Consider the following 26,842-nt stretch of genomic DNA (forward strand, 5'->3'; position numbering starts at 1 on the left):
CGGCTCCATCGTGCCCTTCCATTTTCTGTTCCGCTTCTCTCCCCTGCTCTGCTCACCAGCTCAGCCGTCCGCACCCTTCTACACTGCACATCCCCTTACCCTTAGTGTGGGGCCGGCCGCACGTGCGCGTGCGTGTGTGTCGGTCGGAGAGAGGGGCGTGTGTGCAACGTCCCTGCGTCTGCTTGAAACACGTACACACACACACACATATCATGAGAGGCAGAGAGGCGGTCTGACAAGACGACAGGGGGGCGAGCAGATGAACACACATCGAGAGAGGACACGCGAAGAGGGGCGTGTAGGGGGTGCGTGCACCCGCACGTCGAGGATACGCGGCGAGAGACGAGCCGAGCTACACACAAAACAGCAAAGGAACCCACTCAAACAATAAGAATAAGGATCTAACGACTGCTAAGGTGGTGAGCGAGAAAGGGAAATATCAAAAAGAACGAAAGAAGAGTGACAGGTCTAGGAGGAGGAGGGTGGGGGGAAAGTACCAGAGCTTGACGGACCCCAGACTCGCTCGCTCTCTCAGAAACATGCGCCGCGAGACACAGGCGGAGGAGGGGTGGGGAGGGTGGGTGGGTAGGTGGTGCGTGCATGCACTTCTTCCTGCAACACACAAAATAAAGCAACCAAGAAACAGGAAGGACGGACCAGATGACAATATACACGGAAGGTATCGTGAGAGGCTGCTAGATGAGCAGGGAACCACAAACAATCCGCCGGACACGCACGCACATGTGGAAGCGAGATCGATGCACAGGAACGGGCGCACTTGCGCGTTGCCTTGCTGATGGCGAGTGGCGACGTGAGAATGACAGGGGTGGTCGCGAAGTCCGGTACACAGGCTGACGTGCACACAAGGGAACAAAACAGAAAGATAATCCAATAGAAAATGGCTGAGAGGAGGGAGGGGAAGGGGCAACACGAAGGAGGAGGTGAGCGACATGAGCGCGCAGCAGGTCCACGACACAGGCGAGGCGTGAAACGGAAAGGAGCTGGGTGCACGATGGTGGTCGAGGCGGACCACCGCCACAAAAAAACAACCCCGACCAGCGCTCAACTCTTCCGACTAGCGAGAAACGAGAATATCGAGTGCAAAGAACAGAGCAAGAGGCCCCGGGGGATAGGGAGAGAGAGAGAGAGAGGGCGGGAGACCGGCATCGTCGACAACAACGCGCGTGCGGCTGCAGTCCAAGTGAGGACAGCACAACGACGCCTTCCTCTCTTCTTTAACTTCACCCTTGTCCAGACGCACATACATGTACCCGCTTTGTCAACTCAGCCTTACTTGCATGTCCCCCTGTTTCCGTGGGTGTGCTACGCCAAGCCTCACCCTTGTCGTCGTCTTCTGTTTTCCCTTGTGCTACGTTGAGGCGGCAACCCTACCGTTCCGCTCGTGCTGGCGGCGTTAGCCTTACATCACCTATTTCTTTCCGCCTTCAGCCCTCCTTGGGTTAGCTGACGCTCATTATTTAAAGCCTCATAGGGCGGGGGTTGCGCATGCGTGACGGACGCCGGGCCGACACAGAGAGCAAGAGGAAAAGAGGGGTACGGGGGAGGGAGGGAGGGGAGGAGGAGGAGGGGAAGGCCCTGAAGGAGGGAGTGGTAGGAGAGCAAAAAGAAAACAAGGCGATGCGGAGATGCGTGTGTGTGTGTGTGTGTGTGCATGGTCTTGTGTCTCTTCCCCAGCCCACACACTTCATATCGCTTCCACTATCCTTTCTCCCTCGCCTCCTCCTCCCCCCCCCTCCCTCCCCACTTCCCCGTTTTTCCCACTTTCCTTCTTTCCACGCGCGCCTGTGCGCATTGGTGTGGGCGCGAAGGACTGCGCATCGCTGACACACACACACACGCCCGTGTTGAGCGAGCGAGAGGGCGAGGCGAAACCGAACACACACGCACACAGCGACAGACACAGACACAGACACACATGGTGTATAGACCAGTGCGGAGGCGTAGCTACGCGCACGCGCGTATAATACCGATGCGCGCACAGATATAGACTTGCTCTCTTCCATGCATCGGAAGGGACTGCACAGCCGTCACATTGCGGGGGAGGCTGATGCAGGAAATAGCGAGAGAGCCGCAGTCGCGGTTTTACGGCACATTAGAGCAAAACGAAGGCCAGAAATCGGCCGTGGCTGCGGGCGTGACTCCTTGAGGATGATTCTACGCTCTCGACTCCTGATGGCGAATGCGGTGTCCTCGTCTTACTTGAGAGTCTCGAGGTACGCGATCACGTCAGCGCGCTCCTGCGGCTTCTTGATGCCGGCAAACGACATCTTCGTGCCAGGCATAAACTTCTTCGGGTTCTCCAGGTACACGTCCAGCACTTCCGGCGTCCAGATTACGCCTGACTCGGCGTTCGCCTTGCTGTACGTGAAGCCCTCGACCTTGCCGGAGGGACGGTTGACGATGCCGAACAGGTTCGGGCCCACACCGTTCGAGCCGCCCTTGGTCGCGGTGTGGCACTGAGCAGCGCGGCCCTTGAACAGCTTCTCGCCGCGCTCCACGTCACCAGGCGGCAGAGGGGCACGAGCCTTCGGCGGCATGATGAGTGCGGTGTATGCGTGTGTAAGGTTTGTGTGGAGAGGAGCAGGGGTGGCGTGTGCGCGTGCGTGTGTGCCCAAGCGAGAGCGAGGGAGAGTGCCTGTGAGAGAGAGAGGGGGCTAAGAGCAGCGGAGACTGGGTGAGGCTAAGCGAGCGCCACGTGTGCGTGTTGTGGGTGGTGGCGTCAGTGGAAACAACCAGGAGATAGAGGGCGAGGGTTGGAAACCAAGAGGATACAGGGACAACGTTTGCGAGAGACGACGCCGCAGCAACTCGCTCGCCCCTCCTTTCCCGCCACGGGCTTCTGGGCTGTTGCACGTGTGCAGCACAATACCGAAAGCAAGGTGGAAACGGGACGGAAAGAGGGAGAAGCACATCCACAAGAGCTTACTCCCCCACACACACCCACCCACACACCCACACGCGTGACAGGCAGCGGGGGGAGAGAAAGGCGAGGCGCCGTGAGCAAGAAAAGGAGGGTGGGTGTGGGAAAAGGACGACAAGCAAAGCACCTCCATCGCCAATGCGGCAGTCGACCTCCTTGCCTGTGTCTTCTCCGCGCACGTGCGCGGGTGCCTGTTGCGTCGCACTTACTTGTCTCGTGCCCGAAATGGACAGTCAAAACCAATCTGTAACAGCTATAAGAAGTAACCTTGACCGCTCCTCGGTGCCCCACACGTCCTATTCTCCGCCGTCAAGCCGACATCACACGCACTGCAGCCTCTCGCATCACAGTTTCGTTAGCGTGTACTCGCTGCTTCACCCTACTCGCTGACCAACGCGCCCGTTTGCGTGAACAGGTTCCCGCCACGCGCTGATGTGCGTCACGGACGCCTCTCTCTCGCCGCCTCTGCTGTTCGGCTTCAGGAAGCTGTTTGGTGGGAGTGGGGCGTGTTCGCAGGAGAGATAGAGACACCCACACACCCACACACCCTCACATCCATGAGGATCGAGGTGGAGAGGTGGGATGGGGGTGGGGAGGGCTACATTGACAGAGGATGAGATGCATCTTACTTCGGCTGGTGATGTCTGGCAAGCGGAGGAAGACCGGGAGAGAGGAGCGAGATGGGGGAGAGGGATGGAGGAGGGGACATGGTCGTTTAGTTACTACATAAGAGAAAAGAAAACACAGAACAGCGACTAAGAGGAACGGAGATAGGCAGAGATTGAAGGGCGCGCGAGACATCGAAGAGCGCGCGAGAGGGAAGAGGGAAGAGGGAAGAGAGAGGAGGGGGAGGGTCATGACACGCGTGCCACAACAACACACACACACACACACACACACACACACACACACACGCGAAACGGAAGGAAAAAGGAAACGCGAAAGGCAGAGGCGCCAGAAAAGGTGGGTAACACGCGAAGTACACACACACACACACACACACACACACACACACACACACACACACACACACGCAATCAAAGCCAGCGGCCCCCTCCACCCTCAATCCCTTCCCCTTTATCATGCGGCGTGCGTGTGTCGCTGCGAGAGGGAACGCCACGCACATGTTGAGGGGAAGGGATTGAGGGTGGAGAGAGGCACACCATCACGCGAGGAAGACGAGCCACTCCATCCAAGACAGGGTCTGGAGATCGGCGACGGCTGGGAAAAGATCGATCCGAAATGGACGAAAAATGGGGGGGGGGGAGGGGAGGGGAGGAGGCGGCCGTGGGTAATGCAAAAGGAAAAAGGAAAGGGGGGGGGCACATGAACGAGTGGCGTCTGCGCGTGCGGTGGTGGCTCTTCGGGGTGGGTGGAGAGCGGAGGAGGAGGAGGAGGGGGGGGGGAAGTGATGGGCCTTGGACGCGGGATCGTACTGCGTGCTTGCGTAGGTGTGTGCGTGTGTGTGGGGGGGGGGCGTGGGTGGGAAAGGTCGGTGCCAGTGCTGCTTATTTCTCTTTGTTACATTTTCCGCGTTCGTCATCTGCGTGTGCGCACGGCCCGTTCGTGTGGGCGCTTTACGACTTCTCCACCTATTTTTTTGTTGTGGGTGGTGGTGGTGGTGGTGGCTCGGCGACGGTGAAGTACTGAGTCTAAACAGTACAGCCGTACTGCGTGGGTGTGGAGGGAGGGCGGAGGGCTGGCACGGATAGGGGGAAGAGCCGACGGGAGGGCAGAGCACGGGCCACGTTATAGGAAAGGAGGAAGGGGTGCAAGGCGAGGCACAGAGCGAAGCGAATGCGGACATGGACACGGGGAAGTGCCGACACTGCTGTTGCAGTAATGACAGCACACGTGCCGTACACCCCTGCCAAAACTCACGCCTACCGGACCCAATCATCGTTGCTCCTGCTCCTCCTCCTCTCGTTGTGCCACCGAGCCCCCACCCCCATTCACGGCCTTTCGGCAGCGCATTAGCCGCGACCCGACAACGTCTTCCACCCCCACCCGTGCCTCATTCCTCACTCTCCGCTTCTCTCGTGTCGTTCTCTCCCCCCGCTGCCCGTCACCAGGGCAACGTTCTTCGTTAAGTAGGGACAGCCTCTTCGATTGTAGTTAGTGCCCCGTTCACGGACCGGCGCGAGTGATACAGGCGTGCCTGTGCCCGTGTCTGTAGGCGTTAAGACACAAACCCAGCGGAAGGTGGGTCACACAGCGACACTGTGCACGACGGTGTCCTCGTCTTACTTGAGAGTCTCGAGGTACGCGATCACGTCAGCGCGCTCTTGCGGCTTCTTGATGCCGGCAAACGACATCTTCGTGCCAGGCATAAACTTCTTCGGGTTCTCCAGGTACACGTCCAGCACTTCCGGCGTCCAGATTACGCCTGACTCGGCGTTCGCCTTGCTGTACGTGAAGCCCTCGACCTTGCCGGAGGGACGGTTGACGATGCCGAACAGGTTCGGGCCCACACCGTTCGAGCCGCCCTTGGTCGCGGTGTGGCACTGAGCAGCGCGGCCCTTGAACAGCTTCTCGCCGCGCTCCACGTCACCAGGCGGCAGAGGGGCACGAGCCTTCGGCGGCATGATGAGTGCGGTGTATGCGTGTGTAAGGTTTGTGTGGAGAGGAGCAGGGGTGGCGTGTGCGCGTGCGTGTGTGCCCAAGCGAGAGCGAGGGAGAGTGCCTGTGAGAGAGAGGGGGCTAAGAGCAGCGGAGACTGGGTGAGGCTAAGCGAGCGCCACGTGTGCGTGTTGGGAGAAACCCCGGGGAGGGAGAGAGGGAGACAGAAAGTCGACGATAGCTGGCAGTTGGATGGGATGGCGGGGTAGGAGACGCATAGGCACCTCAGACACGACGGAACAGGCATGCCGCAGGAGAAATACCGTAAGGTCTGCGGAGGAGAAGGCGGACAGCAGCGGAGGGGAGCTGATGTGTGCACGGTGCACGCACTGCGCTTCCATGTATCGCGCACATGGCAGAGGAAACGCGAGGGAGGTAAGCGTGAGTGGCAGGCAGCCGCTACAGCCGAGAACTGATGTGAGTGAGGGCGTGGAGCAGGGGCCCCTTTCGGTGGCGGCGCTGGCGCTCGTCCCTCCTCCCCTTCCCGTCGGCATCAATACACTAATGTAGGCCCGCGCACCGCGGAGGAGACGTTTGCTTCCCACCACCACCCCCTGCCTCCTCTCCCTCTCGTCCTCTGCTTGCGTCGGAGAGAACGTTCCGGACACGCGAACCAGCGAGGCAGAGGGGGCGGGAGGGTGTTGAAGTAAAAGGGGTGGGGGAGGATACGTACGAGGCCAGATGCACATGCACATGCACCCACAGACACAGACACAGACACATGCTACCCATACCCATACAAGTTACCGCGAGTGAGCGGAGACCTTGTCCCCTCATCTCGGCGACAAGCCCATGCCCAATCAACGATACACACACATACGCACGCACACAGAAGGAGGAGCTGAATCGCACCAAAGGAGATTGAGCCTCGACTACAGGAGACCGAGAGGAAACAAGGAAGCAGGGAAGCCCTCCCCCTCCCGCCAATGGCGAGGAAGAGGGAAGAGGAAAGTTGTGTCACAACGGACCGAGGAGAGGGTCTGCGCGCGGGTGCTGGAAGGGAGACAAGGTCGAGGAGGAGACGGAGGGGTGCTCAAGGCATATATCGTTCGGCATAGACACACGCACACACATCATCACCACCGCAACGCGTGCGCTCTCACCCCCACCCATCCCCATGCAAGAGGAGGAGACAAAGATGGGGGCTTGGTGGGGGGTGCCGTGCGGCATGCCCAACCCAGAGCGTGGAGAGCGGGTGGGAGGGAAGCGTAGCAGCAGCAGCAACAGCAGCGGTAGCCGCAGCATCCACACAGACACGCAGACCACCGACTGGCGCACATTGCACAAAGGATGAAGGAGAAGAGGAGAGATTGCAAGCAAGAGTTGGATGGGAGGAGGAGGAGGGCACCGTCTGTCGTCATGCGATCAAGAGACGTGTGGGGAAAACAAAAGGGGGCGGAAGAAGGGGTGTGGGAAAGAGATCCACTGAGAGATGGCGGAGCCAGCTAGCCAGTCACACACACATACACACACACACACATACGCATACACGGATGATGCGGAAAACACTTTGGTCGAAGAAGATAAGGGGGGGGGGGAAGGAGGAGACAGTGAGGTGCAGCGATAGCGCACCTGCAAAGACGTCCCTCGCCCCTGGCTCCTTCTTCGCCGCTTCGCACATGCACATGCACATACACACACACACACACACACATGTATACATAGGCAGACGCACGCAGCGCTATCCCGTAGACACACACACACACCGAGGGAGAGAGAGCATGTCGACGCCCGGAATAAGAGAAATCAGAGGGTGGGGGCGGGGAAAACAACACACGCGCACACACATAAACACACTGACACAGGCAACCGCAGACATATACATGCTTCATGTAAGAGGCCACGATACAAGCCGACGCTCAACGAATCGCTGTGTGTGTGTGTGTGTGTGTGTGCATGTCTGTGAAGGACACCTCTCTCCCTCTCTACATGCGTACATTCAGCAAGTCGTTACGGCCGCGGCCACAGACCCCTTCCCAGGCCTTGCTGTTCCTGTTACGCAGCGTCTCCCACCCGCTGTTCTCTTCGAGTGCTCTACACAAGTCGAGTGGAAACGACTGGCTAACGAGCTACAGCAGTCCCTGGGACATTGAAGAAACAGACGCGCACACAAGTACGCAAATATAGACACATGTACACATGGCAGCGGTGGCGGCGGGGTGGGGGTAATCCGGTGACACCGCCAATACCCGTCCCCCCTCCCCCCTCCCCCCGCGCACAAGGACCAGGTGCATCTCTACTCGTGTCGATCTGTTTTGCTTGAAAGGCCCTCGCCGCCATCGTTGGCGATGAAGGAGACGCGACGCCGTCGGGGCACACGAAACTGGGCCGGAGCCACAGAGCTGTCCAGCAGCGTGCTCCCCTCGCGCACGTTCGAGTCTTCTAGCAGGCGGCTGCGTTCCAGCGCACCGTTGACGTCCTCGTCCTTGACGTCGTCCTCGGCGCGCGTATTCGCGATATCCAGCACCATCAGCTCCGGCAGGTCGGTCACTCCTTTCAGCCCCGCCTTCGTGACGTATGTGTGGTTAAGCCGCAACTCTCGCAGACGACGGCAGGTGCGCAGGCACGTCACGTCTGAAATGTGGCGGTTGTCGCTCAGCTCGAGCACTTCGAGTGCTGGTAACGTGCCCAGGGATTTAATGGTGCTGTTGCGCAGAAGCCGACAGCACTTGAGGTACAGCGTCGTGAGCGACGTGGATCGTTCAAGAAAGGCGAGGTCTTGCACGGAGCTGTTCGTCAGGTCAAGCGTCGTCAAGCACGGCATTGTGTTCACGCCCGCCAGGCATGGAGACGTCACGCAGCACTCTAGCGCCGGCGCCGGCCCCTTACTGTCGCGCCGCTCCTTCCACCGCCAGACGAGCGTCTGCAGTCGCCACTTTGACTGCAGCAGTGGCTCGATATCCTCCACGACAGTATCGCTGACGTCGAGGTGCTGCAGCGCACGCAGCTGATCGATGCGGCCGAGGTTGAAGCCGCGCACGTTGCGGTTCGATTTGGCAAGGATCTTCTTGAGGGACGGGGCGCCACCGACAAGGAACTGTAGCGATACAATGCTCGTCTGTGAGATGTCCACCGTCTCCAGCGTAGGGATCTTCTCGATACCGCGCAGACCGTCAACAGTGACGAGCGTCTCGACGATAATGAGCTCGCGGAGCACTCGCAGCTCCTGCAGGAGGCGCAGATCATAGACATCCGTGAAGGAGAGGTCAAGGGAGGTGAGGCGGCGCAGCGTGAGGATGTCGCCAATGATGCTGAGCAGCCCGCTCGCCGCGTTCGACGGGCCGTTGGCCTCCTCGTCGTCGCTGTCGTCGAGGATGTCGGTCAGATTGGTGATGACGAGCGTCTCGAGGGTTCCGGCGAGCTGAGCGATGCTGCCGATGCCGCTGTTGTCGACGCGCGTGCGGCGCAAAATAAGGTGCTTGAGAGACTTGCTGTTGCAGAGCGAGTGAAAGCTGCGGATTGTGTTGAAGGACATGTCGATCGACTCGAGCGTCGGAATGCTGGCGAGTCCCGAAAAGCCCGCCTCGGTGTCGCGCCAAGCCACGGAGCTGTCAGGCGTTACACCGTCCAGCTGCGCCCGCCGCTGCTGTATAATGTCGTGGCAATTCTTGAGGCTGAGCCACTGCGCGCGCAGCCACTTGAGAGAGCGGCTCTTCTGCAGCACGGACAGGTTTGTGACCTTCGTGGTGCTCACATCGAGTGTCCTGAGCCGCGGCATCTCGCCGACGCCAAGGAGGCCGGCGTCCGTGATGTGGCAGCTGTACGCGATGAGTGTCTGAATGGAGCGCGATTTGGCAATCTGTTTCAGCGACGTCACCTTGGTGCGCGCAACGTTCAGCAGCGTCAGTGTCGACACCCGCTCCAGCCCGGCGAGGCCTTGGCTGTCCACGCGTGTGCCGTTGAGGTAGAGGTCGTTTAGCGACTGGCTGGCGGCGAGGCACGTTACATCGCTAATCGGGGTCATGCCCAAGTCAAGTCGACGCAGCCGCCGCAGCTTCTCCAAACCCCAAACACCCTCGTTTTCCAGAGGTGAGAACTGCGCGTCGATTTCCTCGATTCCACAGGGCCGGCCGTTCGACCTCAGTGTCGGCGTCACGAGTGGCACCAGCGTTGTCAAGCAGCGCATGTGTGATACACAGACCAACTTGAGCGTTGGAATATCTGCCAGCCCGCGCAGCCCCTCGCTGGGGATGGTGCTACCTTTCAGATTCAGCACGCGCAGCGCCAGTGACTGGGCGAGAATTGAGCCGATGTTGGTGAACGTGGACATGGACAGGTTCAAGTCCTCCTCCTTCAAGTACGAGTTGAGTGCAGCTGTCTCCGCGTCGATGTCCAGGATCGCGCTGTCCACGGAGGATCCGTGCTGCCCATTCGCATTACGTCCGGCGGCCGTCGTGGCGCTCGAGTTAACACGCGCCGGTGAGTAGCGACTGTTGTGGTTCAGCGCAGAGTCCGGGCACTGGGCCGAGCCACAACGACTACTGCCATTATCCAACGGCGAGGTCTTCACTGGGGCCGCACCGTTCGGGCTGCGATTTCCAGGCTGCTCATCGGTGGAGCTGAGGACACGCAGCGCCGTGTGTGGGGAGCCGTTGCCAGCTCCGCTGGTGCTCGCGTGTGACAGGCGATGCGGCCCGCCGTCGTGGAGATTGTCGGAGCGGCTTGGCGACCCCGGCGGGTATCCGCTCGATGCGCCGTGATTGTACGACGGCTTGGCGTCTGTCTCCCAAGCAGGGGCCTCCTCGCCGACGTTGCCGAGCTCATCCATGTTCTGGCTCTTGCGCAGTCCGGGCAGCGTCGGCTGGCGCACCGGGTGCGAGGCCGCAGCGCTGCTGAAGCTGGACGTGGCGTTGACGGTGGCCTTGTCGGCCGTCGCTTGCCAACTGTTGATGCCGCTGGTATGGGGGCGCTTGCTGTCGCTCAAGAGGCCCCAGCGACCACCGGATGAGCCCGTCGACACCGATGAGCTCTCTTGTATCTCAACGGCCGAGTACACTGGATCCACCGCCAGCGGCGGGGATGTCGAGGGCGTCAGCCCTGTCGGTGGCCTCCCCACAGCGGACCGCTCGTTTTTCTGGGCGCCTGCGCCGCTGCCTTGTGCGTAACGGTATGGAAGGCTCGGCATAGTCGGCGACGGGGCGCCTGGAGACGGTGGTAGCTTCACCGCTGCGATCTGCGGTTTACCAGCCACTATCTTGGCCGATCGCGGCGTGGCGATGATGGGCGGCGTGCTCACCTCGTCCGACGGCGAGGTTGAGGATGACCCTCTCTGGCTCTGCGACGTGCCCGCCGGCAAGGAACGGACAGGCCTGAGTTGCTGCTGCTCCGGCTGCACGGTGCGCGGCAGCCCGCAGTGCGGATCTTGGGCTACGAGGTGCGGCGAGACCTCCGGGTGACGAGTGCTGCCGTTCTCCGAAGAGCTGGCAGGTGCCGAAAGAGGTGAGTGGCTGCTGCTGGTGCTGCTGATTTTATTCTTGTCTTTGCTTGGTGAGGCCTGCAGCGGGTTGGACTTTGGCAGTGACTCGGAGGCCGCTGACAATGTGGGATGGGCAACGGGTAGCGTGACCATGGACGACTCCCACGAGGCGGCGCAGCTGCTACGGCGGCTGTTGCGGGCCTTCTCTTTCTCATTCTCCTCCAGCACCCGAGCGTTAAACTTCTTTAAAGCTTCCTGCATGCCCTCCATGTCTCGCGTAGACACCGGCGCCTCCCCCTTCCCTGCCGCGTTGGCCGGCGCGGGTGGCGTACGTGCGGGCGGCTGCCGTGCCACGGTCGGGTGCGGAGCGCGCGTAGACGACGACCAAGCATCGAGGGTGGGCGCATGGGGTGGTGCCAGATGCGACGTTGACGTCGACGCTACGGGCGACGTGGCTGGGCTGCGCCCGAGTGGAATCCGTGTGCTCCGTAAGATAACGGTTCTCGCTCGCGTTGCCGTGGGGCCATTCGCAGCGGCAAGCAGTCCGGCCAGCGGAGGCAGCCGCTCGGTGGCAGCTGCGCTAGCGCCCTCGGAGGCGAGACTCAAGCGGTCCGGCTTGACGTACCGAGGTTCGCTCGACGCGTGCGCCGCGACACGCACCGCGTCTACGGAGTTACGCGCCGTCGGCGGTGGCGTGCGCAGCATTGTGTCTGGCGGACACACCTCGTCCGGAGAGATGTTGCGGCGACGTTCGTGGCTCATACTGCCGCCGGCATACAAAGTGCCGTTGCCTGGCACGTTCACGTTCAGTGCGGGTGCCAGTGCTGATGACGCGGCCCGGTTCATCAGTTGTGGCGACTGCATCCGAACTCGGTGGAGAGCACGCTGGGAGGAGTACAATGGGAAGGTCAGACTGCCGAGGAGGAGACTTGAAAACTAACCCCCCCCACAGACACACACACGCACGCCCAGGATCAAGGAACAATGCCTGTGCACGGATGGAGAGGGGAGAGAGGGAGGGAAGAGTGGCAGAAATGAAGAGAGAATGTTAGTAAGCGAGCTCCGCACCTATTCCGTCGACGCGGCCACCACCGACTCGCCACAACCGTCGTAGCAGCGGCAGCGAGATGTGCAGACACGCGGGAAGGAAGGGAGGGAGGGAGGGGAGGGAGAGACACACACACACACACACACACAAATAAAGGATGGGAGGAAGAAGAGAGGAGGGGGAGGGGGTGGCACGTCCAAGCGTGAAACGAGTGAAACAACAACAGAGAGCTCAAGCAGAGCAAAGAAATAGAGAGGGAAGGACAGAGACTGAGAGGAGATGCGGGTGTGGGTGTGGGACGTGGATGTCCCAAGGAAGCAAAGAATCAGAGGTTACAGCGAGATGCTGCCGTTGCCACGCACATCTCTCGGCCTGCACGACGCACGTCCAGCGCGAACCACACGAGCGAAGAAAGGAAACACGAGGCGAGGGAGGGGGCGGGAGGAAGAAGACGAAGAGAGACGAACAAGGAACACTCTGCCCCCCTTCCCTCCAAAACAACAGCGAAGCGAAGGGTGATGGCGATGGTGATGGGCGAGGGGGGAGGGGAGGGCGAGGGACCAAACGACGGAAGCAATGGGAGAATGAGATTGATAGCAAGTCACCACGACAGCGACGGCAGCCGCAGCCGCAGCGAAAGTAAAGCACGCACGTTGCCCTCTTTCTTCTCCCCCACCTCTCGGCGCGACGCGACTGCGCGAAGAATGGTGTGGAGGGGGAAGAGAGGGAGATTAGCGCTCCCCTCTGTCTGCGCGTGTGTGGGCAGGCGGGAGCAACGGTACCGCAGCACCACTGCCCCCCTTCTTTTCGAGTCGTCGTTCCTGCTAGGCTGCCTCTTCAATGCGCGTGCGTGCGGGAGGGGGGGGGCGTGGAGCCTGCGATGTCTTCACTTCTCTGTCTCGCTGTCGTGCTCCGTCCGCCGGTGTATGCGTGCGAGCGTACACCTAATGGGAGAGAAGAACGTATCGCGGTGGTCTCGCACGCAACGTCGGCGCTGCTGTGAAGCTGTTGCGAGTGCCGATGTGAGCGGCGGCGCCGACAGGACCACTGGGAGAGAGAAAGGCAAAGCTGTGCGGGCGGAAAGAGGAGAGGGAGTGGAGCGGAGCTAGTTCGAAACCAGCTACAGATGGTCTTGCGTGAAGCCGGAAGCGCTGGCGGTGACGTCTGTGCGGGCAAGAGGCATCGTATGTGTACGCGAGCGGGCGTGCATCACCCGGCATGAGGTTTCCGGGCGTGAAAGGGCGAAGATAAGGCAGAACAAGGACAGCGAAGAGAGAAGCTGGGCGAAGGAGGAGAGGAGGGAGGGGAGGGGCAGCGGCTCGTGTCGGACCGCGCTGTGCGAGTGATAGCACAAGGCGGTATCGATTACTGTGGGCGTGTGGGAAGGGCGGCGGTAAATGTGCCCTTTCGCCGTGCGTGCGGACGTGGGGATGGCTGCAGGCGCAAACAAGGTTGATTGCGTCACTCGCCTCTCTGCACCACCCACGTCCCTCATTCAGTCGCCATGCACTTTTCCGGTTCATGTTTAGCGTGCGCCTCTCCCGGCTCAGCCCCTCGCTCACCACCTGCCCCCTCCTCGCGTCCGCAGCGACCGGCGCAGAGGCTGGAACAGAAAGCGAAGGCTGTAAGTGATGTACCGCCTACCAAACACAGGCGCAGGCCTCCCGCCTCGACGGCGTCTTACCTGTGCCATGAAGATTTTACGTATGCCTCTCTTAGCGTGTTTTAAGCGGAAGCTTGGCAGCGTTGCCCCATGCGAAGGAGGGAGCATAGGGGGGGGGGGCACACGCTAGCCAGCATGCAGGGGTGGCACGCTTCGCTGTCATCGACTGCCATGGGTTTCCGATACCGATGCGCAGCGGCTGGAGACGTGATGGGGTGCAGCGCTGATGCTGAGGCGGGGCTTCTCCCGGCGCATGCGATACTCCTGTTGACGCTGCTTCATCTTTACGCGGTGGCGGGTGAACCGCAGCGCTCGCGCAATGCGCCGCGCACTCTGCGGTGGCAGCTGGGCCGTAGTCAGCCCCACCGTCGTCGCCGCGTCGCGCTCCAGCTCCACGCGCTGATGTACGGTGGCCTTCTCCTCCTTGCTGAGCAGGCCAATTTTCCCAGTGCTGTGCCCTGCTTGCACGTGGCGCCCTTTGCGGAGGTGTTGCGAAGCAGCGCTCGCCGTTGCTGAGATAGCGGCCTCCACCACAGAGGGTTGAAGTGCCGGAACTGGCAGCTTGAGCACTGGCTGCGCCTCCTGCGACTGCGACGAGCCGCTGCGCGGCGACATCTCCAGCGCTGCCCCAGTGCTATCGTAGCCGATGGCCTGCGCGCACAGCACCGCGCGAGAAAGCAAGACCCGTGTCGTTCCAGCCAGCACGCCGTCAAACGGACGAGGCTGCTCTGCTGAGCGGCCAGCGCCATGCGCAGACACTCCGTGCACCAAAGGTGACGACCACTTGCGCCGGTTCCTCGCACCATCGTTGCGGTCCCCCGCGACGGAGGAGGATGCCTGAGCCGTTGACGTCGCTCGCTGCAAGGCAGGGTCGACCATCTGTAGCATGGACGCCACGTCCGCCAGCATACGAGGCCCCTGCTGGTGTAACAGCCGCCGCAACGAGGCGTGCACAATCTTGCGCAGTGCGTAGCGCAGGTGCAGCATCCCCACACCGAAGTCGAACGGGTCTTCCAGGCGAAGAGAAGCGTCTAGCTTTCCAGCCGCCGCAGCCGTGGAGTCGGTGATCTGCCCCTTCTTGCCCGCACTGCCTTCGCCATCTTGTTCGGTGCCTGCGCGCCCTTGCTGCATGGCTGCCTGCGCTTGTGACCGATGCACGGCGACCCGTTCACGCCGTGCTTCGTCAGCGGCCTTGAGCATCTGAATGGCACGCCGCCACTCAGACGAGTCCAGCGGTCGCATCCAGTTCATGTGCATGGCCACCTCAACCACGGTGGGGAGGGAGATGGTGAGCGCGGCCAGGGCCTTGCGGTGCGTCATAGCCGTCGCGTCACTCCACTTCTCGAGGTTGAAGGCGTTCATCACCGCGGCCGCGTCGCGCGGGCCGTCTGCATCGCTGCTGCCCCCTGGTGTGCTACCCGATGGAGTGACGGCGCCGGTGCCGCTACCCCGCTTCGCCGCCGGTTGCGCGGGTGTGTAGAGGGGGTTGGTGGTGTCGATGGCGGAGTCGACCGTCGTACCCACCTGCACCAACGTCAGCTTTCCCTGGCGGTTCTCTGTGGGCGGCTGCCCGAATACGTCCGGCCGCATGCGCATGACCGAGTGCAGAAGGTGGGCGAGCGTCTTCTTGGTTACCAGCACGTCCTGCCGTGCGATCGCGGCAAGAAAGGATATGACAACCTCGTTGGAGATGGATCCGGCGGCACCTTGTTCAGCCGAGGCTATGGTCGGCGGCGCCAAGGCTTGGCGGAACTCCTTGCGCGACGTCAGCTCACTGGCGAGATGTTCACAGTACATGTGAACGGCGCTGTTACGGAGCGTGCAGGCCGTCAGCAGCTCCGTGGTCGCCTCCAGAAGCGGTGCCAACGGGACGCCTTGACGAGAGAGGTAGAACTCAAGAGCGAAGGCTACAGGCAGGAGAGTGGAGGAGGTCACCTTGCTGTCCAGCGATCTGCAGATTGTGCTGCGCACAAACTGTGGGCTTAGAATGGCTAACATGGTTGGGCTGCCAACAAACAGCTCGGGTCGAGCAACGGGGTTGAATACGCTTGACACGGCAAGCTCGGGCGTGGCCGACAGCAACGCCGCCGCCGATGCAGGGGTGGGGAGCAGCGCATCCTCAAGCACCATCGCCGAGGACACAGAGGCGGTGGTGCTCAGGTGTGTCGCAATGACGTGGACCGCCGGTGCACTTAAGCCGTCGGTGGTGTGGTCGGTGCGCGTGGAAGAGTGGCTGCTGTGCATACTCGATGCCGCCGTAGTTGTTGCACTTCGCGTGCGGTGCGCCGGCAGCCGCAGGGTTAGCGGTTCGCATGAAAAGCCGCTCGTGAGAAGCGATTTCACAGCATGCTGCGGCAGCATGGCTGGAGCTCGGCACCCCAAACCTGTCACCATGTCCAGCGTGTCCTGCACAACCCCGACCACCATGATGCGCACGTGGTCAGCGTAGGAGACGATGGCGGCTGCAGCTACCGCCGTCGGTGGCGTGGCCCGCAGCGCCTTCGCCGCCGCAGATCCCATCGAAGCAGTCGGGTCGGGGACTTGAAGCCGCGCCACGACCACGTCGGTGGCCGTGTGCGTCAGCGAGTCTGCGTGTCGCACAATGCACCATATCACATTCAGGAATTGGAGCACGGCGCCCTCAAAGAGGTTGCGGTTCACAAAAAGTGGTTGCGTCTGGCGCTCCAGTGCCATGAGTGTGAGCTCACGCGTCAGGGCCTCGTTCGAGACGAGGAAGGCGGAGGAGGTGGTGGCGGCGCTGCGGCTGCCTGGTAGGCGATGCTGCAACACCTGCGCCTGCACCCGCCGACGCACCACCTCGACGGAGGCCTTTGGCAGGTCACCGAATATGCCAAGACGTGAGAGGAGAAGCAACGTCATCGCCAGCAGATGAAGGTAGAGGGCTGCCGCCTGCAAGTAACGGAGCACCGCTACCTCCTCTGCGCCGTCGACCGTCTTTGTGCTCACCGACGTCGATGCACTTTCACCAGAGGCGGCCGCGTGCAGCGCCGCTGTCCACGCGCTGATGCGGCGCCGCTGCTCCTCGGTGAAAAAGTGTCCTGCCACGGCATGGGCGCGGTCGAGGCTCACTGGCAACCGCCACTGGCGACACACCCGGTCCCATTCGCGCTGCCGAACGCCGTTGTCGGTCGGGTACACGGCCATGCTCTTCTCCATGATGGCCCACACAACCCACGCATTGTCGCCCAGCCGCGGTCGCAGTAGCCAGTACGCACGCGCCGTATACGTCAGAAACACCTCAGCAAACGCTGCAAAGCAGTCCCGTTCCACCTCGGCTCCCCGAACCCTCGCGCTATCCACGCTGCTGCCGTCGCTACCACCCTTGGCTAGCCACGAGGTTGTCGCTGCGATTTGGCGGGACGTCATACCGCCACCGTGCACGTCAAAGGTCTGAGACAGCCCTTCCACAGAGCCAGATGCGGCGTGCTCGACGGGGCGTCGACTCAGCACCTTGAAGATAGTGAGCACCACCGGGATCGGGATCGGGTCGGGCATGGCTGCGAGTGCCGCCATGCCAGTTGCTTGCGGGTCGAGCTCCAAGGTGCTCGCACGGTCGCCGTTCCGCTGCTGAGTGCGGTGATCCTTGCCTGCGTTCCGCGGTCCCTTCCGGACCCCGCCAGCGTTGGAAAACAGTCGCGACACATCGTCGTGGCGAGGAAGGTCAAACTCCTCAGCGCACCAGTGATGCCGCATACTGCGCTCTGCTGCTGCCAGCACACTCAACTCGGCATTCGACTGCGCAGATCGCCTCGTCGGCGCGCGGCCAGCGGCAGCAAACATGTCGACCACGGCGGCGCTAAACGGTAACGAGCCGTACGCACTGCTGCTGCCGCCGCCGTGACCTGCCCCATCAACTCCGCCACGAGAGTGCGTATCCGCCATCGAGTGCAAGTCCCGCGACGTTACGGCGCGCAGCTCACGCACCTTCGCCAGCTCCAACTCCTGCAGCTGCAGAAAGGTCGACTCACTTGGGGCGAGCAGCTCAGCTGTCCACTTGGAGGTCATCAGCGCCCACACCTTGTCCTCCGCGGCGGCGGAGACAGTGCCGTGCAGCAGACTCATACAGGCAAAGAACACTTCGACCTGCGGCCGTGCGACGATGTCGCGCAGGGGCACGAGCGAGAGCAGCTCCGTCGCGTGACGCTGAAACTCTCTCACGAGACGCAGGAAACCAACGGCCGTCGCAGGATCGTCGTCGACGGCGTCTACTGTGTCAGCCGCAGCTGGCGCCGTGCGTGCCACACCAGGAATGGAGTTGACGTCCAGCGACGAGCGCCCACCAGCGGCGCGCACTGTGGCAGCGGCGTGCGCGATGACAGCGTCAATGATAGCCGTCGTCGGCATTGAGCCGCTCTCCATCACCTCGGCCACGCTGAATGCGGGGTGCTCCGAGGCCACATCTTGGCCCGGGTGCAGCAGCAGTGACGATGTGGGACCGTGACCCGCAGCAGGAAAGGCGGCCTCGTCCGAGTTGGCGACGCCGGCGTAGTGCCACTCCTCTTGGCTAGCGCTCTCGTTCAGGCACCGTCTTCGCTCTGCCTCAAAGCCGGCGGCGTCCTCGACGACGTGTCGCACGGCGGCGTCCACGTCGCACACGACCGGCCCCGCCCCCGCCCCCGCCACGCCGCTCCCACCGGCGGTCGCCAGCTCCAACCCCGACTCGCTGGCAGCGTCGCCCGTCGTGTCCCTTGCCAGTTTCCCGCCTCGGCCAGAGCTTGGCGGTAGCGCTGCGCATACGGATGCAAGCCCGCGCAGCACGGTATTGTACTCGCTCCGCGAGATGACCGTGCCCGCAACGTTCAACTCGGTTGGCGCTGCATGGATCGTCGCCGCCGCCGCAGCGGAGAGGTTTGATTTCTTCGACTTCGCGGATCGAGCCGGCGGCGGAGCAGCGGTGGCCACGGCCGGGCCAAGCAGCGGCTGACTGACCTCCACGGCGAGTTGTGCCCAGACGTAGTGCAGGAGGCTGCGGCCGGGCTCGTACGCGGCGGCAGACTTCACCAACACCTGCAGCGCCACGAGAACGGCCGACAGATCATCCCGCTCACGCTGGCGCACGGCGAACCGTATCGCCATCCGCTGGGAGCTGTGGGGGTCCCGCAGGAGCAGCTGCGCGCCGCGCACGAGCGCAGTGGTGAGCGGGCGGTGTACGAGAGACGCACCCGCTTCGCTTGTGACGGTGGCAGTGCCCTCTCGTATCTTGTTAGAGTCGGCTTCGTCATTCGTGGTCGATGGGGTCGCCATGGTCAAGATTGCGTCGTCCACCAGCCAGCGTGTGAGCGCGAAGACACGTCCGATGGCGTCTGTGCAGCGTGGCGTGAAGAAGCGCTCCTGCGGGTCGCGCGGCACCACAGCGCTGATCGTGGCAACGATACATAACGAGGCCCACAGCAGCTCTGCCTCCTCCCGCTGACAGCATGCGCGGCGCACCTCTGGAGAGAGGTTGAGAAGCGAGTGAATGATCGCTGAGACGGTGCGGCACACCTCTGAGATGGCAGCCTCAACGAGAAGGCGGATGTCCTCCTCCCCGTCACCCTGCAGGCGGCGGAGGTACAGCAACGCAGACTCCATGCTGGCGTCGACGAGGCACACGAGGCAGCTCAGGAAGAAGCGATATTCGCGATTGAGGTCTGTGCGCAAGTACGGCACCAATGTTGCTGTTGCGGCATCAGCCTCTGCCGTAGCTGCTTCGCTCGCTGCAGCGCGGAGGCGCTGCTGGGCAGCGTACGCGGCCCACACTTTCATGTAGTAGATCCCCACGTCTTGCTGCCGCGGTGGGGCTGGTAACCCGGGAGGGCCGGCAGCTAGCCAGGTGCGGTCAATCGTGCCATCGGCGTTCGTTCGGAAGTGCAACGCGCCGTCTGCGCTGTAAGCCTCCTCCACCTCCTCTGTCTTTGCCGCTGTCTCGACATCGGCTGCGGTGTCGCCGTCGGCCATCGCCGATGCGAGATCGTCACAGGCGCCACTTTCCCGCGTACCCAGCCCCTGGTACTGCCGTGCCTCCTCCTGCACGTATGCGGTGGCCTGCTTCAGCCCAAAGGTGACAACGCGGTACTGATCGCGCGTCGGGTTGCTTAGCAGGCCACGGATCACAGAGCGGCGATGGTACCCAAGGAGAGACTCCGTGGTGCCTGCCACCATGTCGGAGAGGCTAAGCAGCGCCCTTAGTATGTTCACCGGGGGCTTGCCGGCGCCGCGGATGGGCGGCGGAACGGCACGCAGCTGCGTGAGAATCGCCGTGGTGGCCACCGCTTGCACGGTTTCAGGGATGTGACGGTAACGCTTCAGCTCAATCTTCACGACTGTCTCCGCAATGTTGCACGCCCACGTCACCATCGCCCACACGCTCCTGCTGCTGAGGTAGCCAGCGAAGTCGAGTAGCACCAGCGGCGCGGTCTCGCTGACGGTAGCCGCGGAAGCCGCCAAGCTAGACGGGGGGAGCGGCGGCGACGGCCTCGGCACAGCCTGCACAGCGGGCGGCACTGCCTCATCCTTTGCGGGCCAGGGCAGCACGAAGGACTCTAGCTCATCGTCGCTGAGGCGGGATAGGCGCTCCTGCACGCGCAGGTGCTGCTCCATGAACCGCACGAGAAAGCCCAGCTGGCGAGTGTTGTTGGGTTTCGCCGCCATGAACGGCGCCACCTCGGCACTGGCTCGGAAGGCGGGGCTCGTTATCCTGCCAAACGCCTGCGCCCCCTCGTAGGAAACCTGCAGATGCGCCAGCAGCTCGCGCGTGTCTACTGTTGGGTCGTCGGCGATGCCTTCGTGGCTGACTGGCCGCGTGGCGTCCCAGTCGCACCGACCGAACCGCACCTGCTCGTCCCACGCTGCGATGTACGCCGAAAGCGCACATGTCGCGCCCTCGGCGACCTCCACGGCGCTCGACCGCGTGCCGCGCGGCGCCCCCAGCAGTGCCTCGCTGCGGTCGAGCAGGGCGAGAAACAACGGCTCGCGGCCTCCGGTGAAGGCTTCCGCCCACTCCCTTGCCGCCGCCGCGGCGTCCGTTCCGTGCGACGGCCGCTGAAGCGCTGCGACGTCGTCCAGGCTCGGCAACACCGGCGGGGGCAGCCCGTAGTCAGGGGCCCGCTTCCTACCGCCCCTCCCTGCCGTCCGAATGCAATAGAGGCTCACCTGCAGCAGTACCTGATTCCACTGCGTCCGCACAACTTCCACTACGGACATCTGCGGATTCGCGGCGTAGCGGGACAGCTGGGAGAGCAGTCCCAGAGTCGCCTCGCACATGTCGGCGTGTGTGGCGGCGTTGTGCGTGGACCGGGACCGGTGCAGGCCGGCCACCACCACGGGCAGAAGAGAGGGCAGGAGGTACATATCCGCCCACTTCACCAGCGACGCGAGTTTCGCCTTCAGGCGCACATGAATCTCAAACAGTTCCCCCGCAAACGTGGCATAGCCGCAGAGCAGCCGTAGTGCGCCGTTGTCGCGCAGCAGGTCGAGCACACCCTGGTGCAGCTGCATGACCTTGTCGTGCTGCACCTCGGCCAGTCCCGCGATCCGGTGCACGCGGAAGCCTTTCTGCGCTGCGTCCATGCGTTGGCGCCACTGCCCTGCGAGAACCGAGAGACTGCGCAGCAGGGCGACCGCGGTCACCTGCTTCGCAAAAAGTGGGAGCGCCGCGGAGGTGGATGGGGTCTGCAAGACACGCAGCATCTCCAGCGCGTTGGCTAGCACCACATCAGCATACTGCCGGCATGATACATGCAGCAGCGACAGGTCTTTGACGATGGCCCTCGTCCACTGTACCGCGAAAGCGTCCATGGCGGCTGAGACGAACCGCGGACGCGGCAGCTGCGGGACTGCGGCGCCTGACCGGAACTCGATCTGCGGGTAGCGAAGCTGCTGCTGCTGCAGCTGCCATGCGACCTGCGCACTTTCCCACGGTAGCGAGTTCCCGGCCAGCAGAATCGCGGTCCCGATTGTGAGGACGTGTGTGAAGGCTTGGCGCTGGTGCACGTGGTCCAGAGGTGCTCGCTTCCCGGCTGTGCAATCCTGCGGCGTCCGACACGAGAGGAGCGCCCTGTCGCTCACGCGCTCGATTCGCAGCAGCACCTGGGCAACGGAGACGAGCACGTGATGGAGGGACTCGAAGAGCGGCAGTCCGAGCTGCTCTTGCGCGCTTTGAAGTGTGCACAGCACCCGCCGAAGCGTCTCCTCGTGTACCGGCACCCGCGCCGAGGACGAGGTTGCCGCCGCGCGGCGCTGGCTGGAGTTGCTGTTGATGCCAGATGCGGCCTCCGCAGCCGTGCCGACGAGAGACGCCACGGCGACCGGAAGGACGTTGCGCAGAAACGTTGTGCGGTCGACTTTCTCGTCACGGGCAGCGTCGCTCGCCGCCCCCGCTGCTGGAGGAAGGTTGTACAGGAGGCGCCACAGCTCACTCTGGGAGTGCACGATGGCGGCCCAGGCCTCCTCCAAGCAGCTCTGACGCCTCACCGCATCAAGGCGGAAGAGTGTGCTAAGGACGACGGGCGTCTCACTCGACAGCACCAGCGTCTGGAAGATGGGACTCGTGTAGCGATCTGCCGCCGCCTCGGCCGAGGCGGCGCGGCCATGACGGCCGGGACACGCACCCGCTGCGTGACCGTCCGCACCGCCGCGAGGGCTGCCAAACACGCCCGTCGCGGAGGAGGCGTATCTCGCCGCGAGACCAGCGGTGGTGCGACTGCGCGATTCAAAGCGCGACCGGGCGGAGCTGCCGACTCCGTTGGCGCCCCCCCTCGCCGATGTTCCCTGACTCTCTCGAACGAGGACGCCGCCGTCAGACTCGTGCGGTGACTTGTAGAAGAGGGAGCGCTTGCCACGCTGGCGACGCAGCGGCGGCGGGGCATCAGCAGGGAGCCCGTTGTCGTTGGCCAGAGCGTACTGTGCTTCCGTTGCCCCTGCCGCTCCTGCTGCTGCGGTGCCAAAGTCACCGGCTTTGTCGGCCTTCCCCGTTTCGTTACCGGTACTTACGCCGTCCTCGTCGCCAAGGGGCGATGCGTCGCTTCTTGCAGATGCCGACCTCATGGTGAGCCGCCGTTGCGCTCCACGACTTCGCTCATATTCGCGCCGGTCAAAGCGCAACGCGTCGCGCAGCACCGCTGCTGCGCGATCCAGCAACTCTTTCATGGGCTCCGCCGTGCGCACAGCATCCCCGCCACTACCGCCGCCGCTGCTGCTGCTGACAAGTATCAGGCACAGCTGCAGGGAGTCCGTGGCGGTGCTGATCCACAGCGGTAGCATCCGCAACCACCACACGACTGCTGCAGCACCCTCGTTGCGCACCTGCTCCTGCTGCCGCTCCCAATGCTGGACCAAGACATCCCAGACTCGCAAAGGTGATGCTGCCGCGGCGCCACGATCTGCCAGCTCCCGCGCCGCGTCATTGCCAACATCGTTGCCATCTTCCTCCTTCGCGTAGTCCACCGCTGCTGGCGCGATGACTTGATACGCCTCTGCGTCCGCCTCGCCGTCATCCAGCACCAGTTCGCGTGGCGTGGCCGAGTGCGTCTCCCTGGCAGTGTAGCGCTGCGTGTGTGGTGTGAGGCTCGGTGTCGCGGCGACTACGACGACGCGATGATACGACGGAAACAGAAGCGCGTAGGTGGGTAGAAGGGCGTGGTACACCATGATGACGTCCAGGAGGGCCTCTTGCTGTGCTACAGCGGCGAGAGAAAACGCCGCTGTGCCGCGACTGTACAGCTGCGTAGCGAGCAGCAGGGGCACCTCGAGACGCTGCGCCATCGCAAAGTCGATGAGGGCGGCAAGGCCGCGAAGGTGGTGAGCCTCCACGACGATAGATGGCATCCTAGTTTTGCCACTGTGAGCGGCGGCGGCAGCGTCGGTGATGTGATCGGCCGCGGCGGTCTTTGCATGGTGGAAGCAGTACGTCTGTGTGTGCAGGTGCTCCAGCAGGGCCACAGCAAACAGCCACCTGACATCATCTAGCGTAACGGTCGAGGTCGCCGCGGCGCCGCGGAGAGCGTCCCAGCGGAGCGCACGCCGCGCCACGCAAACGGCAGCCGCTGCTGCAGCCGCACCTGCGCCGTCGTCGCAGCACAAGTGAATGATCCACGCGTGAACCAGGTGCAGCTCTTGCCCTACGCGCTCGAGGGTGTTCTGCAAGGTGTCCTCAACGCTCGTGTCTTTCGGCACCCGAGACAACTTGCGCTTGCGAGAGGAGCCGCCGGTGGTGCTGCTTCCCTTGGCGGCGGCGTCTCTACGACACTGCCGTCGCATGACATGGAGAACATGGCTGTTGACGGCCCGACACTCTTTATCGACTGCGCGCAGCACGACAGCAGCCTGCCCTTGTACTTTGCCGAACAGATCATGCCGCTGCGTCGCGGCCGCGTGTTCATCATAGAGCTCTCTCAAGAGGCGCTCGCACAGATCGAGAAAGGAGGTCTCCAGCCAGCGTAGCGGTGCCGTCTCCTCGACGGCAATGGTCCGCTGTGCCACCGAGCTCACGGCTGCGGGTGCAGCGACAATCGCCAATGGTGAGCAGAGAAAGGACGAGGACAGCGGTGCCCCCGCGATGGGAATCGTGGACGGGCCGGAAAACACAGGCAGAACCGGCGCGGTGGCGGCGCTGACGCGCGTGCGCCACTTCTGCGGTGTTGAGTGCAGCGTCAAGGCAAAGGTATTGGCGAATACGCGAAGTGCCTCGGCCACCGACAGCTGCTCCGTCGCCGATGGGGCGGATATGGCGCCGCAGCGAGCACGCTGGACAGGTGATGGTAGCTTGACACACAGTTTAGATGGTGTGACGGTAGGACTGCTTTCAGCGTCGCTGCTGCCTGAAACAGGGGTTGCACTTTTGCTGGTGATGTTAACCTTTTCCAAAGTGAGACTCGGTGCGTGGGCACGGCAGTCTTCCCCAGCGGTGCTCTGCATCGCACTGTGAGCGCCAACCAGAAGACAGTACCGTAGCTTCGCAAGACGCAGACGCTCCTGCTTCTGTGCTGCGTCGCGGCCGGTGTCTAGCATTGTGTGTGCCGACAAGGTGCCGCCGCCACCACTGCCACTAGTGGTCGCCTCAGTGACAGCCTCTTCCTCGGCCACCTTGAGTGGTGAAGCATCCTCTAGGTGCTGCTGCTGAGCGTTTGCGGTCGCGGAGCTTCGCGGCTCTGGATCTTTCAAGGGGGCTCGTGCAGTGTCCCAGCTTGAAGCCACTGTCTGGTCCGGCGCTGACGCACCCGGCACGTCCGCTTTAGCGGAGCTCTTCCGTGCGGAGGAGCGACGCCGTTGCGCTGCAAAGGCGGGCCTGCTCTGCTCCATCACAGACCGGCGTTGTTGACGCAGCGCCGCAGCTGCTAGCACCGCGGGGCTGGTGGTGACGGTGCCGGTAGTCAGCACCCTCACAGCCGCAATCGCCGAATCTGCGAGGGCGCAGACGAGAGCACGGCGAGGCCGCATGACTGCAGAACTACGCACTCACACAGAGGGAAAAAGAGGGGCACTCTGAAGCTCGAGAGCGAGAAGAACGACTCTGTGCTTCCTTCGTTACACGCTGCGCGCAGTGGTCGACTCCCTTTCCTCCACCCACACGCACACGGGATGTCAGTCGTTAACGCTGTTTCGTTACGCGCGCCCCCTCCCCCCTCCCCCAACACTGGCGGAGGGACGCGGGCACACGTCAAAAACGTCGAGGCGACGAGCACAAAAGACCGGCAGCTCCGCTGCTGTGCGCCCGCCCTCCTCCGCTACACCTGCGGCCCCAGACCGGATGCAGGCCAGTAATCCAAGCGAGAGAGAGGGGGGGGGGGGAGAAGAGAGCGATGCGAGATGCCCACTCGTCTCTCTCTGCGCACGCTCTGAGACGCACAGCAAGTTCTAGCACAAAGGGCGGAGGCGTCGGGGGGGGGGAGGAGGGGAAGAGAGAGGGAAGGAAGGAGCGGATAAGGTGAACGTCGGCAGTGCACTCCACGTACAACGTACGGTCCCCCGGCACACGACCGGAAACGCACTAGACGCGAGGATGCAGGGGACGATGGGTGGTGGTGCACTCGTGTGCGGTTCAGCGCTGTGACGGGGTGCTTTCACACCGTGTACTACCACGCTCGCGGAGAAGGACGAGACGGGGCACACACGTGCGCCAGGAGAGGCGGAAGTGGCGGAAGGGAGGGGAGGAGGGGGAGGGACACGTATGAGGAGGGAAGACCTGTGTACAGGTCCAGAGAGCCCTACCATTCAGTCATGCATATAGAGGAGGTGACGTGGTGGTGGTGAAGGAGGGAGGCGGGCAGAGGGGCAGAAGGGCAAACCTGGCAGAGCACGTCTGATGCGCAACGCCGCCTGGCTGTAAAGCAGCGTCCTCGCCTCGGCTTTTTTCGCACATGCGTGAGGGACGTGGGGGAAGAAGGCAGACGCCGCCAGCTTGCCATGCGCAACTCCATCACCAAGCACAGGCATCACAGTGTTCCACCTCTTTCTCTCTCCGCTACCTCCCTTCATGAGCGGCTGCTCGAAAGAGCGCTACGCCCATCCCCCACTCCCTCTCCCCTCTTCCCCACCGCAGGTGCGCATGGGGGCTTGTGCTGAGTAGATGATGCACGTGTGTGTGTGTGTGTGTGGTGCGGACAAGAAACACCACAGAGGAGAACATGTTACTTCGAATATTAGCACGCACCGCGTTAGAAAGATAGGGAGGGATAACACAGTACGAGGCAACACCAGCACCCTCCCTTCTCCCGCCCCTCCTCACCTGCACTTTCTACAGGCATGTGCGCACACCGGCGGAGAGGCCGACACACTGCTCCGCATACGCCCGACCTCTGAAGAGTGTCTGCGTGTCTCAGGTGGGGTAGACTTTTCAAGTAAGGGAGACAGAGAGACACCTGTTCATGTACGCCACCACATCGGCTTACCCCCCCCCCCCCGCTCATCACGTCCACTGGGAAGGGAGAAGGGGCGGCGGCGGAGGTAGCCCTCATCCATTGGTGCCAAGGTTTAAGGACCTCCACGAAACACGAGGAAGATGAGACGACACACGCTCAAGCACACGGCAACAACAACAGCGATGATGGCAGTGTGTTCAATCATCAACGCAGCGCATGCCATCACCACACACAACAATCACCACTGGTTCGCGTCGCTTGAAACAGACACGAATACGCCTTCACATCGACGACAGAG

The 26,842-nt window shown here is 62.7% G+C and overlaps 4 protein-coding genes across 4 annotated transcripts; all 4 read right to left on the reverse strand.

The window, feature by feature from the left end:
• Positions 1-2,216: 2,216 nt before the first annotated feature.
• Positions 2,217-2,558, reverse strand: LMJF_16_1310 (putative cytochrome c; the record flags this gene model as incomplete). Its single annotated transcript, XM_001682160.1, has 1 exon — positions 2,217-2,558. One exon carries the CDS (start codon positions 2,556-2,558, stop codon positions 2,217-2,219), a length of 342 nt encoding a protein of 113 aa, XP_001682212.1.
• Positions 2,559-5,184: 2,626 nt separating this feature from the next.
• On the reverse strand, positions 5,185-5,526 carry LMJF_16_1320 (putative cytochrome c; the record flags this gene model as incomplete). Its single annotated transcript, XM_001682161.1, has 1 exon — positions 5,185-5,526. The coding sequence occupies one exon, from the start codon at positions 5,524-5,526 to the stop codon at positions 5,185-5,187; it is 342 nt and encodes a 113-aa protein (XP_001682213.1).
• A 2,270-nt stretch (positions 5,527-7,796) lies between these two features.
• LMJF_16_1330 (conserved hypothetical protein) lies at positions 7,797-11,822 on the reverse strand (the record flags this gene model as incomplete). The annotated part of the gene is made up of 1 exon (XM_001682162.1): positions 7,797-11,822. The coding sequence occupies one exon, from the start codon at positions 11,820-11,822 to the stop codon at positions 7,797-7,799; it is 4,026 nt and encodes a 1,341-aa protein (XP_001682214.1).
• Positions 11,823-13,846: 2,024 nt separating this feature from the next.
• Positions 13,847-25,123, reverse strand: LMJF_16_1340 (conserved hypothetical protein; the record flags this gene model as incomplete). The annotated part of the gene is made up of 1 exon (XM_001682163.1): positions 13,847-25,123. The coding sequence occupies one exon, from the start codon at positions 25,121-25,123 to the stop codon at positions 13,847-13,849; it is 11,277 nt and encodes a 3,758-aa protein (XP_001682215.1).
• Positions 25,124-26,842: the final 1,719 nt, after the last annotated feature.

Source organism: Leishmania major, chromosome 16 (assembly GCF_000002725.2).
Source record: "Leishmania major strain Friedlin complete genome, chromosome 16".
NCBI lineage: Eukaryota > Euglenozoa > Kinetoplastea > Trypanosomatida > Trypanosomatidae > Leishmania > Leishmania major.